The 13,192-nt window shown below is 43.3% G+C and overlaps 1 protein-coding gene across 2 annotated transcripts in view; it reads right to left on the bottom strand.

The window, feature by feature from the left end:
- Positions 1-13,192, bottom strand: part of si:dkeyp-9d4.3 (caskin-1) — a 76,844-nt gene that overhangs the window by 27,417 nt on the left and 36,235 nt on the right. The window contains exons 9-14 of one of the 2 annotated variants that reach the window (XM_042105514.1): positions 10,457-10,551; positions 10,101-10,215; positions 6,508-6,699; positions 4,514-4,615; positions 3,122-3,345; positions 77-152 (exon numbers count right to left, since the gene is read on the bottom strand). In XM_042105514.1, coding sequence (XP_041961448.1) covers positions 77-152; positions 3,122-3,345; positions 4,514-4,615; positions 6,508-6,699; positions 10,101-10,215; positions 10,457-10,551 — 804 coding nt within the window. The remainder of the gene's footprint in view (positions 1-76; positions 153-3,121; positions 3,346-4,513; positions 4,616-6,507; positions 6,700-10,100; positions 10,216-10,456; positions 10,552-13,192) is intronic. The other variant, XM_042105516.1, reaches the window with a different exon arrangement.

Here is a 13,192-nt window from a genome sequence, read left to right as displayed (position 1 = left end):
ATGTAAATCAGGCTATGCGTGTGTATGTGTGTGTGTGTGTGTGTGTGTGTGCACGTGCATGTGTGTATGTGTGTACCTTGATCCACTGAACGAGACTGTTCCAACAGGTGCTCTTTAGCCTTGGCTGACTGTGCCAACACTGTTGCCAGGAGCTACGAAGAAACACACAGATATTAGTCAAGGAGAGACAACAGGTTTTCAAATATTGTAATATGTTATATCAGTGATCAGATCAGCTTAGTCTATACAGGTGTTATATCAGTGATCAGATCAGCTTAGTTTAGTTTATACAGGTTTTATATCAGTGATCAGATCAGCTTAGTTTATACAGCACCCCTCACTGCTCCCCAAGCGCCGCTGTTGTTGCAGGCAGCTCACTACACCGGGATTAGTGTGTGCTTCACCTCACTGTGTGTTCACTGTGTGCTGAGTTCACTAATTCACGGATTGGGATAAATGCAGAGACCAAATTTCCCTTACGGGATCAAAAGAGTATATATACTTATACTTATATCAGTGATCAGATCAGCTTAGTTTAGAGGTTACAGGTTTTATATCAGTGATCAGATCAGCTTAGTTTAGAGGTTACAGGTTTGTGTGTGCGTGTTGTATGTATGTGTGTGTGCGTGTTGTGTGTGTGTGTGTGTTGCTGGTGTGTGCGTGTTGTGTGTGTGTGTGTGACAGTGTGTGTGTGTGTTGTATGTATGTGTGTGTGCATGTTGTGTATATGTGTGTGTGTTGCTGGTGTGTGTGTGTGACGGTGCGTGTTGTGTGTATGTGTGAGTGTGTGTTGCTGGTGTTGTTGGTGTGTGTGTGTGTGTGTGTGTGTGACGGTGTGTGTGCGTGTTGTATGTATAATAATAATAATAATAATAATAATAACTAGAAATGCAATTCCAAGGAATTACCAGTGCATGAAAATGCTTAAGTTGTGATGTAAAATATCATGTATAGTTAAAACAGATAATACAGAGATGGTTACTACGGTGATGCTAGGATAGACATGGTGGTTGCATAGCTTAATAAAAGTTGATAGTTTAAAAGTAGACTGTTTAAAAGCTGAATGTAGATAGTTTAAAAGTTGCTGATAGACAGTAGATAGTTTAAACGTTGTTGATAGACAGCTAGTTTAATAGATAGTTTAATGATAGTTTAAAAGTAGACCGTTTAAAAGTTGAAGGTAAATAATTTAAAAGTTGTTGACAGACTGGAAGTTTAATGAATGTTGATATTCAAATAGTTTAATGGCTGTGTATAGGTAGCTATTTGACGATAACTTAAAGTTGGAATGGCTCTGATGTTTGCTAGCAGTTATGCTAAGATTTTTAATTATGCTAACCATGCTACTTAGCTAATATTTTATATCAGTGCTAGAAATGCTAACATGCTAATCATGCTACTTAGCTAACTTAACTAACGTTTTCTAGCAGTTTTGCTAAACATACTAACTATGTTAGCAATTCTAACATGCTAACTATGTTAACCATGTGACTTAGCTAACCTAGCTTATCATTTTTAGTAGTTATGCTAACTATGCTAACTAGCATGCTAACTATGCTAACCTAGCTAATCATTTTTAGCAGTTATGCTAACTATGGTAACTAACATGCTAACTATGCTAGCCATGTGACTTAGCTAACCTAGCTTATCATTTTTAGTAGTTATGCTAAAAATGTTAACATGCTAACTATGCTGTTAGGAGTCATAGTTGATGACAAGTGTTGACATAGTTGATGACAAGTTAAAAGTTGTTGATAGACAGCTAGTTTAATAGATAGTTTAATCATAGTTTAAAAGTAGACCGTTTAAAAGTTGAATGTAAAAAGTTCAGTAGTTTAATGGGTTACATTGTTACAGTGGATTATTGTAGTGAGGACTTTTATTTTGAAACAGTTTTGGGCAGAGGAAACAGTTGAATAGGATGTGTAGTCTTAATTGACCCAGATTGTATGCTTAAAGCCTGAGGCTGCAGGTGGCCTGAACACCTGCCATAGGATTCTAATTGCTTAACGGCCGTATTATGATGTCACAATCGGCAATGTTAAGGGATTTTTAAAAAGTTTTTCTTTAATAGTTTAAAAAGTATAAACGTTTCAAAGTTGAAAAGACATAGCAGCTTGGTCCGTTTGAATACCTACGTTACAAAGTTTGAATGAAGTTTCTAAGTTAAACTGTTCAAGAGAAATAGCGTACGGAAAAAGTGGTAAGCGGAATAATAATAATAAGAAGTTGTTGAAGTTGCCTAGGAAGATCAGTACAGTGCATTTTCATGCACTGTAATAATAACTTGGTTTTATATAGCGCCTTTCAAGTAACCCAAGGTGGCTTTACAAAAGGAGATGGGTCAGGGGAATAGAGGGGAGAAGAGAGGAGGGGGTAGAAGTGGGGTTGGGGGGCAGGGTGGTTAAGGACCATAGGCCTCAGTGAACAAATGTGATTTTAGGTGCTTTTTGAACGTAGCCAGTGTGGGGGCTTGGCGGATATGGAGAGGTAGACTGTTCCAAAGGGTGGGGGCAGCAACACAGAAGGCTCTGTCACCAAAAGTCCGTAGCCTGGAACGGGGGATGACAAGCGGGTCCTTGCCAGAGGACCTCAGGGACCTTGGCTGGGAGTGATGCTGGATGAGATCGGAGAGGTACTGGGGAGCAAGAGCATTGAGGGATTTGTATGTAAGGAGTAATATTTTGTAGGTGATGCGTGACTTCACCGGGAGCCAGTGAAGCTGCTTGAGTGTGGGGGTAATGTGTTGCCATCGCTTTGTGTGTGTGAGGATCCTGGCAGCCGAGTTTTGGACACGCTGTAGCTTGTCCAGTGCTTTGGTGGGAAGACCATAAAGGACACCGTTACAGTAGTCCAGACGGGAGGTGATGAAGGCATGTGTCAGAGTCTCCGCAACAGTGTCTGACAGTGAGGGCCGGAGTCTGCAGATGTTTTTGAGGTGGAAGAAGGCGGATTTGGTGATGTTACTGATGTGAGCTTGGAGTGAGAGGTTGCAGTCCAGAGTCACACCCAAGTTACGCACGTATGTGTGTGTGCGTGTTGTGTGTATGTGTGAGTGTGTGTTGCTGGTGTGGGTGCGTGTTGTGTGTGTGTGTGTGTTGTGTGTGTGTGTGTGACACACCTTCACTCCCTCGGCCTGTGCGTGGAGTCCTGGCACGTTGAGGCCGTGGGTGTTGGTGGGCGTCGGTGAGGCAGGTGTCGTGGTTGGCGTGGTGGTTGCCGTGGAGACCGGCACGGGTGAGGTTGGCACCGGGGTGCTGCTGGTCAGGTGAGCGTTGGCATTGCCACTCTGCCCACAGCTGTTGGAACGTCCACTCAGACTGCCAGTGCTGCCCATGCTGCCCGCTGCACACACACACACACCGTCACACACACACACACACACACAGTGCTGCCCCTGCTGTCCGCTGCACACACACATACACACACACACACAGTGCTGCCCATGCTGCCCGCTGTACACACACACACACAGTGCTGCCCATGCTGCCCGCTGTACACACACACATGTTGCCCATGCTGCCCGCTGTACACACACACACACAGTGCTGCCCATGCTGCCCGCTGCACACACACACACACCGTCACACAGACACACACCAGCAACACACACACACAGTGCTGCCCATGCTGCCCGCTGCACACACACACACACCGTCACACAGACACACACCAGCAACACACACACACAGTGCTGCCCATGCTGCCCGCTGCACACACACACACACCGTCACACAGACACACACCAGCAACACACACACACAGTGCTGCCCATGCTGCCCGCTGTACACACACACAGTCACACAGACACACATCAGCAACACACACACATGGTCACACACACACACCGTCACACAGACACAAACCAGCAACACACACACACACACACACACACACCGTCACACACACACACACACACCGCCACACACACACACACACACACACACTATACACACACACACCGTCACACACACACCGTCACACACACACACCGTCACACACACACTATACACAAACACACACCGTCACACACACACACACCGTCACACAGACACACACCAGCAACACACACACACACACACCGTCACACACACACACACACCGTCACACAGACACAAACCAGCAACACACACACACACACGGTCACACACACACACCGTCACACACACACACACAGTCACACACATTATACACACACACACACCGTTACACACACACCGTCACACACACCGTTACACACACACACACATCGTCACACACACACCGTCACACACACTGTATACACACACACTATATACACACACACACACCGTCACACACACACACCGTCACACACACTATACACACACATACCGTTACTCACACACACAACGTCACACACACACACACACACACCGTCACACACACACACACACCGTCACACACACACACACCGTCACACACACACTCACACACCATCACACACACACACACACACACCGTCACGTGTGTGTGTGTGTGTGTGTTTGTGTACCTCCTCCTGGTTTTCTCAGGACCCACACTTCTTCACTGGCAGTGCTGTGATGACCACTGAGTGTCGGTGAACCATGGGGACTGCCAACATGACCACGGTTACCTAGCAACACAAACACACACAAACACACACAGACGCACAGAGATACTAGTCTCACACAGATATTCAGTTTGAAGGTGTCTTTCTGTTGGATAGTTCCATTAGAATTGCACACACACACACGTATACATACACATACACACACACACACACACATACACACACACACACAGATACTAGTCTCACACAGATATTCAGTTTGAAGGTGTCTGTCTGTTGGATAGTTGCATTAGAATTGCACACACACACACACGTACATGCATACATACATACAAACATACACATACATACATACATACATACATACATACATACAAATATACACATACACTCCTCAAAAGACACCACATCAGTTTGGAGAGTTATGGATTATAGACTATAGTGTGTTCTAGAGTCAGTAATTAGGACCCACTATATCCCAAAGATAGGACATCTAGAATTCAACCAGTTAGCATTTTGGGAATTAGACCCCACTATATCCTATAATCTAGAATTCAACCAGTTAGCATTTTGGGAATTAGACCCCACTGTATCCCGAAGATAGGAAATCTAGAATTCAACCAGTTAGCATTTTGGGAATTAGACCCCACCAGGGGCGATTCTAGACCTAGAGCTTTGCTGGGGCACAGGCCCCCAACTCCCAATACAAAACAAAATAAAAAATGTGCGCACAATATGAAATAAATGGCTAGCCTACGGGTACCCTGCCTACGGGTACCCTGCCTGGTACTGGACTGCCCAGCCTGTGCTCTTTCTCCCCTCTCTTCTCCTTCTCTTCAACCTTCTTCTCCTCCTCCTCCTCCTCCTCCAGCACTCTCTCCCTCAATTGTTGTAGCAGCCACTATCCAGCAACATCCAAACACATAGGCATAATAAGTAGGCCTACTGTATACTCACTGCATGAATTTAATAGGCTTTCCTGACTTTTTTAGTCAAAATTGAGATAAACTTCCCTCCCAGGCAAGGGTCCTATAGTCATCCTGGCAATACTGCAGTTCTTTGTAGCTTAAATAGCCTACTAAATCCTTCATATTGACTTTTGGTGATAATTTGCAAATATCTGTGTAGATTATTATAGGCTACATTTGCAAATGCAGCAAACTTAAGTTTGCCACTAAACCATTGATCAAATCACAGCATTGGCTATTACCAGCATAAATGTTAATGTTAGCGTTAATGTGGGCAATTATCATATTGGTGTAAAATGTCACACTCAGCGCGCACACACAGGGGCACATACAAACACACACACACATGTGCACACACATACACACAGGGACACATACAAACACACACACACATACACACACACACACAAACACACACACACACACATGTGCACACACATACACACATACAAACACACACACACGTGCACACACATACACACAGACACACAAACACACATTCAAACACACACACACACACACATGTGCACACACATACATACAAACACACACACACACACACACATGTGCACACACATACACACAGACACACATACATATAAACATACACACAGAACCACAGGTACACTAACAAACACATGCACAAAAACACAAATACACACAAAACACACTCTCACACTTCCAATCACTCACACTCACACGCATATACACAACATGTTCCTTTAGTTTTCTCTTTTCATGGAGTACATTTACCTTTGGAACACTGCCACCCCCAGAGTGTATGTGTGTGTGTGTGTGTGTCTTCAGATGTGTTATAGCCAAATGAAGTGAAGAGCAGTTGGTGTGTGTGTGTGTGCCTGTGTGTGTGTGTGTGCATGTGTGTGTGTACCTGTGTGTGGGTGTGTGTGTACCTGTGTGTGTGTGTGTGCGTGTGTGTGCGTGTGTGAGCGTGTGTGTGTGTGTGTTCGTGTGTGTGTGTGTGTGTACCTGTGTGTGTGTCTTCAGGTGTGTTATAGCCAAATGAAGTGAAGAGCGGTTGGTGTGGGGGAGGGTTATGTGGGGGGGGGGGAGGGAAAGACAGGATATGACACGTTTGGGAGAGGTCCCCGTTCACCATGGTAACAGAGCCAGGGACCAGGGGGCGGAGCTGTATCCGCAGATACTGTTGGGCTGAGGGACCTAAACAATAGAACACCAAAACAACACCAAAACAACAACAACAAACAACAACAAAGTAACATAAAGAACAACAGAAGAAAGAAAAAGGAGGGATTCACAACATCACTGACAGGCCAATCAACCAATCAAATTAAAATACCAATTAACCAATGATACAAAGCTAATGGAACTTAACATGCTGGCCGAGCATTCAGACCAAAACAAATGAAACTTATGATGTCAAATAAATCAATCATGCACCAGATATTCCTCTATGACCATCATAACAAACACATACATGGGAGTGATATCCTTACACACACACACACACACACACACACACACTTACACACCTTACACACCACCCAGAGTCACATTGGCACTGCTAGAAGCTTCTTTCTGTATTTAACCCTTAGAACCCTAAGCTGTTTTTAGGGCATTTTCACTACCTTTATTCATAAGGATTTATTCTGGTCATTCTAAGTGCCACACACACATATTATATATTGTTTCTTTCAGCAGAGTCTAGGCCAGTGTTTCTCAAAGTGTGGTCCGGGGACCACTGGTGGTCCGCAAGCTATCCCAAGTGGTCCGCGAGTAATATAGATGAGTTGTTTGCAATATTGAACCAATTTGTGGAAGTATGTAAATCCAAAGTTCTGCAATACTGCCTATGTAAGCTATGACAATTTAAATCATATGAATCCTCTGACATAATAAGCAAGGTGCAAAGACAATAAGCAAGGTGGTTCAGTGAGTAGGCCTATTGTGTCTATTAGCCAGGTGGTCCGTGAGTTTTTTTCTAATGGTTAAGTGGTCCTTGGTCTGTAAAAGTTTGAGAAACACTGGTCTAGGCTATCCAGATCTGTTATTTAAAGAATTAAAATATAGAAAGTGTATTATAATTTTGTTTTAATATTTTGACATGTATCTCGCCACAGCAAGCTCTTAGATCTACATGCATTCAATGTGTGTGTAGGGCAGACTGTCCTGAATCTGGCAATATAATTGCCATGTTGGAGGGATACTCTGGGGCTGAGCAATTTCCAGAAATATGTGGTGTGTGATTTACGGAAATAAATGGCATTTTTTATTTAGTGATGAAAAATTACCTTTCTGCGCTCCATATCTGTTTCACAAACTGATCTGACCTGACTTGACCCGAGGTTGCGTGTTAGCCTGCGTGTGCCTATGGTGTATGCACTCATAATGATTCTCAACTTTTTACTGCATTGCCATGAACCAAGTAAAGGCAAAAAAGGTGTTTCTTTGTTGAACAAATTGGGATGCAATGTGAGCCTTGAATTGGATGCCATGCAGGAATTTGCTAGGATCTCAAAACCGGATTATGACCATGCTTTACCATAGAGAAACAAACGATAGCGTTGGATTATAAACATGCTTTGCCACAAAAACAGACAAAAACATGGGGTAAGTCCAGCTATATGTTATTAGTTATTATTTTGCTGACACTTTGTCTGTTTTATAACCCAGAAGGATGTACTTGGTATCAAATGATAGCTCCGTGTCTCCTCTTTCATCTGACATCCGTGGCATATCTATGCGTTCATGGGTCCACGAGTAATTCAAATGAGAGTAATGGGTGTGCAGCGTTGGTTTGTATTCATGACGTTATTATTTTGCAGTCACTTAGTCTGTTTTTATAAGCCAGAAGGATTGATATACATGGTACCAATGGATAGCCCTGTGTCTCTTCATCTGATATGCTTGCCATATCTATGTGATCACAGGTTCGTAATTCAAACAAGAGTAATGGGTGTGCAGGTGAACGCAGAGAAGTATAAACTGTAAATATGATGCAATTTGATTTAATTTCATGATTTTTTAAAATTTTCATACTTGATCGTACAGACAAGTGTGTAGGCTCATTGGAAAGCCCCACTTCTAACCTCTGTCACACAATAAAGGTTTCATCTCGCTACGACGAACAGTTCCGGAGCAATGTAACAGAAGAAAGGGTGTCTTTTTTGACGCACTTTGCATCAAACGGGTTCTAAGAGTTAAAGGCAATATTGTGCTGTGAAAGGTTTTCCAACTCAGAAAACTTAACTGCATGGTGTCAACTTTAACACATACAGTTAACTGCATGGTGTCAACTTTAACACACGGTACAGTGTTAACTGCATGGTGTTAACTTTAACACACACAGTACAGTGTTAACTGCATGGTGTCAACTTTAACACACAGTACAGTGTTAACTGCATGGTGTTAACTTTAACACACACGGTAGTGTTAACTGCATGGTCTTAACTTTAACACACACAGTACAGTGTTAACTGCATGGTGTCAACTTTAACACACGGTACAGTGTTAACTGCATGGTGTTAACTTTAACACACACGGTACAGTATCAACTTTAACACACACGGTACAGTGTTAACTGCATGGTGTCAACTTTAACACACGGTACAGTGTTAACTGCATGTTGTCAACTTTAACACACACGGTACAGTGTCAACTTTAACACACGCGGTACAGGGTTAACTTTAACAGACACGGTTACACTACAATACATAGTGTTAACTGTGTTACATAGTATTACCTTTAACAACCTATCCACCTAAATTGTGAAACCCTACTTCCATCCAGTTTCCATCTTCTGTCCATTCTGTTTACATTATAACTTAGTGCAGTCTCAGCCTGGTTAACTTTAACACACACTGTATAGTGTTAACTTCAACACAGCAGTCTCAGCCTGGTTAACTTTAAAACACACTGTATAGTGTTCACTTTAACACACACTGTATAGTGTTCACTTCAACACAGCAGTCTCAGCCTGGTTAACTTTAACACACACTGTATAGTGTTCACTTCAACACAGCAGTCTCAGCCTGGTTAACTTTAACACACACTGTATAGTGTTCACTTTAACACACACTGTATAGTGTTAACTTTACCACTAACTCTCTCACCCTCTGTCAAAAACATACACACACACATGCACACACCCTTGCACATATGCAAAAATACACACACACATGCACACACCCTTACACATACACAAACACACACACACGCACACACCCTTGCACACACACACACACACGCACATGCACACACCCTTGCAAACACACACACACACAAGTACACACCCTTGCACACACACACACACACCCTTGCACATACACAAACACAACTGCTCTTTACAACATTGACATGATCTGTTAGCAAAGTGAACTGGGAACAAGAGGCCATGAGTGTGTGTGTGTGTGTGTGTGTGTGGCTATATGTGTGCGTTTGTGGCTGTGTGTTTGTAACTGCTTGTGTGTAAGTATGTATGTATGTATGTATATATGTGTGTGTGAGTTTGTGTGTGAAGCGTGTGTGGTTGTGTGAGAGAGTGTGTGTGTGTGTTGGGGTGGGGGGCGGGGGGGGGGGGTTGGGGGGTTATGATATCAGACCTGCCCTCTTGATGACTTCCACCATGTTGGATGGGAAATATCCCACACGGTCATTTCCTGTCCGGTTGTCATGGATACAGCCTTTCCAGCGGCCATCGGAGTGCTGTTCCAAAACCTAAAAACCAACCACACACACACAAACACACAAACACACACACACACACACACACTTTTAACTTTAACACACACACAAATACTCGCTTAACTTTAACACAAACACACTCATGTAATTTACGCAGACACACTATCTTAATTTTAACACACACACACAGACACACCCCCCCCCTCCCACACACACACACACACTAACACACCTACACACACACACACACACACAGACAGAAGCTTGTGCTCACCGTGATGATGTCTCCGGCCTTTATGTTGAGGCTGGTGAGGTCATAGTTATTGCAGTAATCCTTCAGAGCACGAACTTGCATAGCAGCAGACGCCTCTAAGTACACACACACACACACACACAGATACACACATGTCACAAAGAGGACACCAACACACACACACAGATACACATGTGTCACAAAGAGGACACACACAAACACACACACACACACACACACACACTTAAACACATAGAGCTCCATCACTAAATCTGTCATTCCCTTTAACTGCATTCAACTTCAAACAGCGCATCAGTATTTTGATAGACGGCAGCACATTTTCCCTTAAACTGCAAGCAGCTCAACTTCAAACAGCGCATCGGTATTTTGATAGACGTCGGCACATTTGACGGAATCTGCTTGCACACGAGGCCGTATGGAACAGGTATTCCACTAAACCATGCTTTACTAAAACCTGTTTGTGTCTAGCAGAGTATAGCCTACACACGTCTGCACTCCTCCATTATTTGAACTCATAGGCAAAGTGAAACTAACTTAACCGTGGTTTCAGTCAATGACAAAACAGTTATACACAGTTAAATACTTTCACTATTGACTTACAAGGGGTTGCAATTGAAAACATAGGCTGAAAAAGTAACACTTACCCCAATAACGTTTTGAATGACTGAATATAAAACCTAAGGACATTTATCCTGCAGAGGAGTTGCTTATCTTACATCTTGTGACAGTGTGTCTTCAGCTGTGCTTCATATGTGCCTTTCGCTATAGACCAGGTTTTTCTTGGTCAGTGGCGTAATGCTTTCGCTATAGACCAGGTTTTTCTTGGTCAGTGGCGTGATGCTTTTTAGATGGTGTAAGATAGCGATTTTGGATCATGCGCTAGACCACACCTTATGTCATTAATTACGACACCCCTGGGAGCATTGTTTAATAAAAGTGAAGCGCATGCCGAAAAATTTGAGTGTAAGATATGAAAAAGCTTTGCGTCAGGATAAGAATATGCTTTGCGTCGGGATAAGAATAAGCTTTGCATTGGGATAAGAATACGCTTTGCGTCGGGATAAGAATAAGAATTGCATCGGGATAAGAATACGCTTTGCGTCGGGATAACAATACGCTTTGCATCAGGATAAGAATAAGAATATGCTTTGCGCCGGGATAAGAATACGCGTCGGGATAAGAATGCGCTTTGCGCTGGGATAAGAATACGCTTTGCGCCGGGATAAGAATACGCTTTGCGCCGGGATAAGAATAAGAATATGCTTTGCGTCGGGATAAGAATACGCGTCGGGATGAGAATACACTTTGCGCCGGGATAAGAATACGCTTTGCATCGGGATAAGAATACGCTTTGCATCGGGATAAGAATACACTTTGCGTCAGGATAAGAATGCGCTTTGCGACGGGATAAGAATACGCTTTGCGTCGGGATAAGAATACGCGTCGGGATGAGAATACACTTTGCGCCGGGATAAGAATACGCTTTGCATCGGGATAAGAATACGCTTTGCGCCGGGATAAGAATACGCTTTGCGTCAGTTTGCGTCGGGATAAGAATACGCTTTGCGTCGGGATAAGAATACACTTTGCGTCAGTTTGCGTCGGGATAAGAATACGCTTTGCGTCAGTTTGCGTCCAGATAAGAAAACGCTTTGCGCCGGGATAACAATACGCTTTGCGCCAGTTTGCATCGGGATAAGAATACACTTTGCATCGGGATAAGAATACACTTTGCGCCAGTTTGCAGCGGGATAAGAATAAGAATACACTTTGCGCCAGGATAAGAATAGGCTTTACGCCGGGATAAGAATAAGAATACGCTTTGCGTTGGGATAAGAATACGCATCGGGATAAGAATAGACTTTGCGTCGGAATAAGAATACGCTTTGCGTCCGGATAAGAATACGCTTTGCGCCGGGATAAGAATAATAATACACTTTGCGTCGGGATAAGAATACGCTTTGCGTCATGAAGAATGCTATTAAAATTGTCTCCTTAATTCCAAATGGAGACACAGTTGACCGAGTAGATTCCAGTGTAGTTAAGAGCAGGTAAAACTTGAGGCTGGCTTGCGAAAGAATAGTTCTTTATTCTGGATGTAACAACAGAGTTCTGGTAACCCTGTTGTACGCACAGCACAGCACAGTGTTGCAAGGTGAAGCCAAGGTAAGAAACTGAAGCAAAGATCTGGGAAACTTCTGGCTAATTATAATACCAGAATATACATTCACGTCTGGGGTCAAATTGAAGGGGGGGAAACAGACAATGATATAGCCTTATTCAATTAAGACGTCTTGTGGGGGAACAATTAGTTAGGTACACCATTTGCTATTGTAAGGTGACAACATTCTGTCTGCTTACAATAAACATCCTGTCCTCGCAGTTTCTGCAGTATTAAACAAAGAAACAAAAGAATGACATACAGAAAACCACTAAAATCTAACAGTCAGTTTGCGTCGGAATAAGAATACGCTTTGCGTCCGGATAAGAATACGCCTTGCGTCGGGATAAGAATACACGCCGGGATAAGAATACGCCTTGCGTCGGGATAAGAATACGCTTTGCATCAGTTTGCGTCCGGATAAGAATAATAATACGCTTTGCGCCGGGTTAAGAATACGCCTTGCGTCGGGATAAGAATACGCTTTGCGCCAGGTTTCTGATCATCAAAATAGGGCCCATAAACACACCCAAACTCACACATAAAGACACATAAACACATGAGCATTAAATAAA

This window comes from Alosa sapidissima, chromosome 9, assembly GCF_018492685.1.
Source record: "Alosa sapidissima isolate fAloSap1 chromosome 9, fAloSap1.pri, whole genome shotgun sequence".
In the NCBI taxonomy this organism is placed as follows: Eukaryota; Metazoa; Chordata; class Actinopteri; order Clupeiformes; family Clupeidae; genus Alosa; species Alosa sapidissima.
Note: the sequence above shows the minus strand (reverse complement) of the source record. Positions and strands in the feature narration are given on the sequence as shown.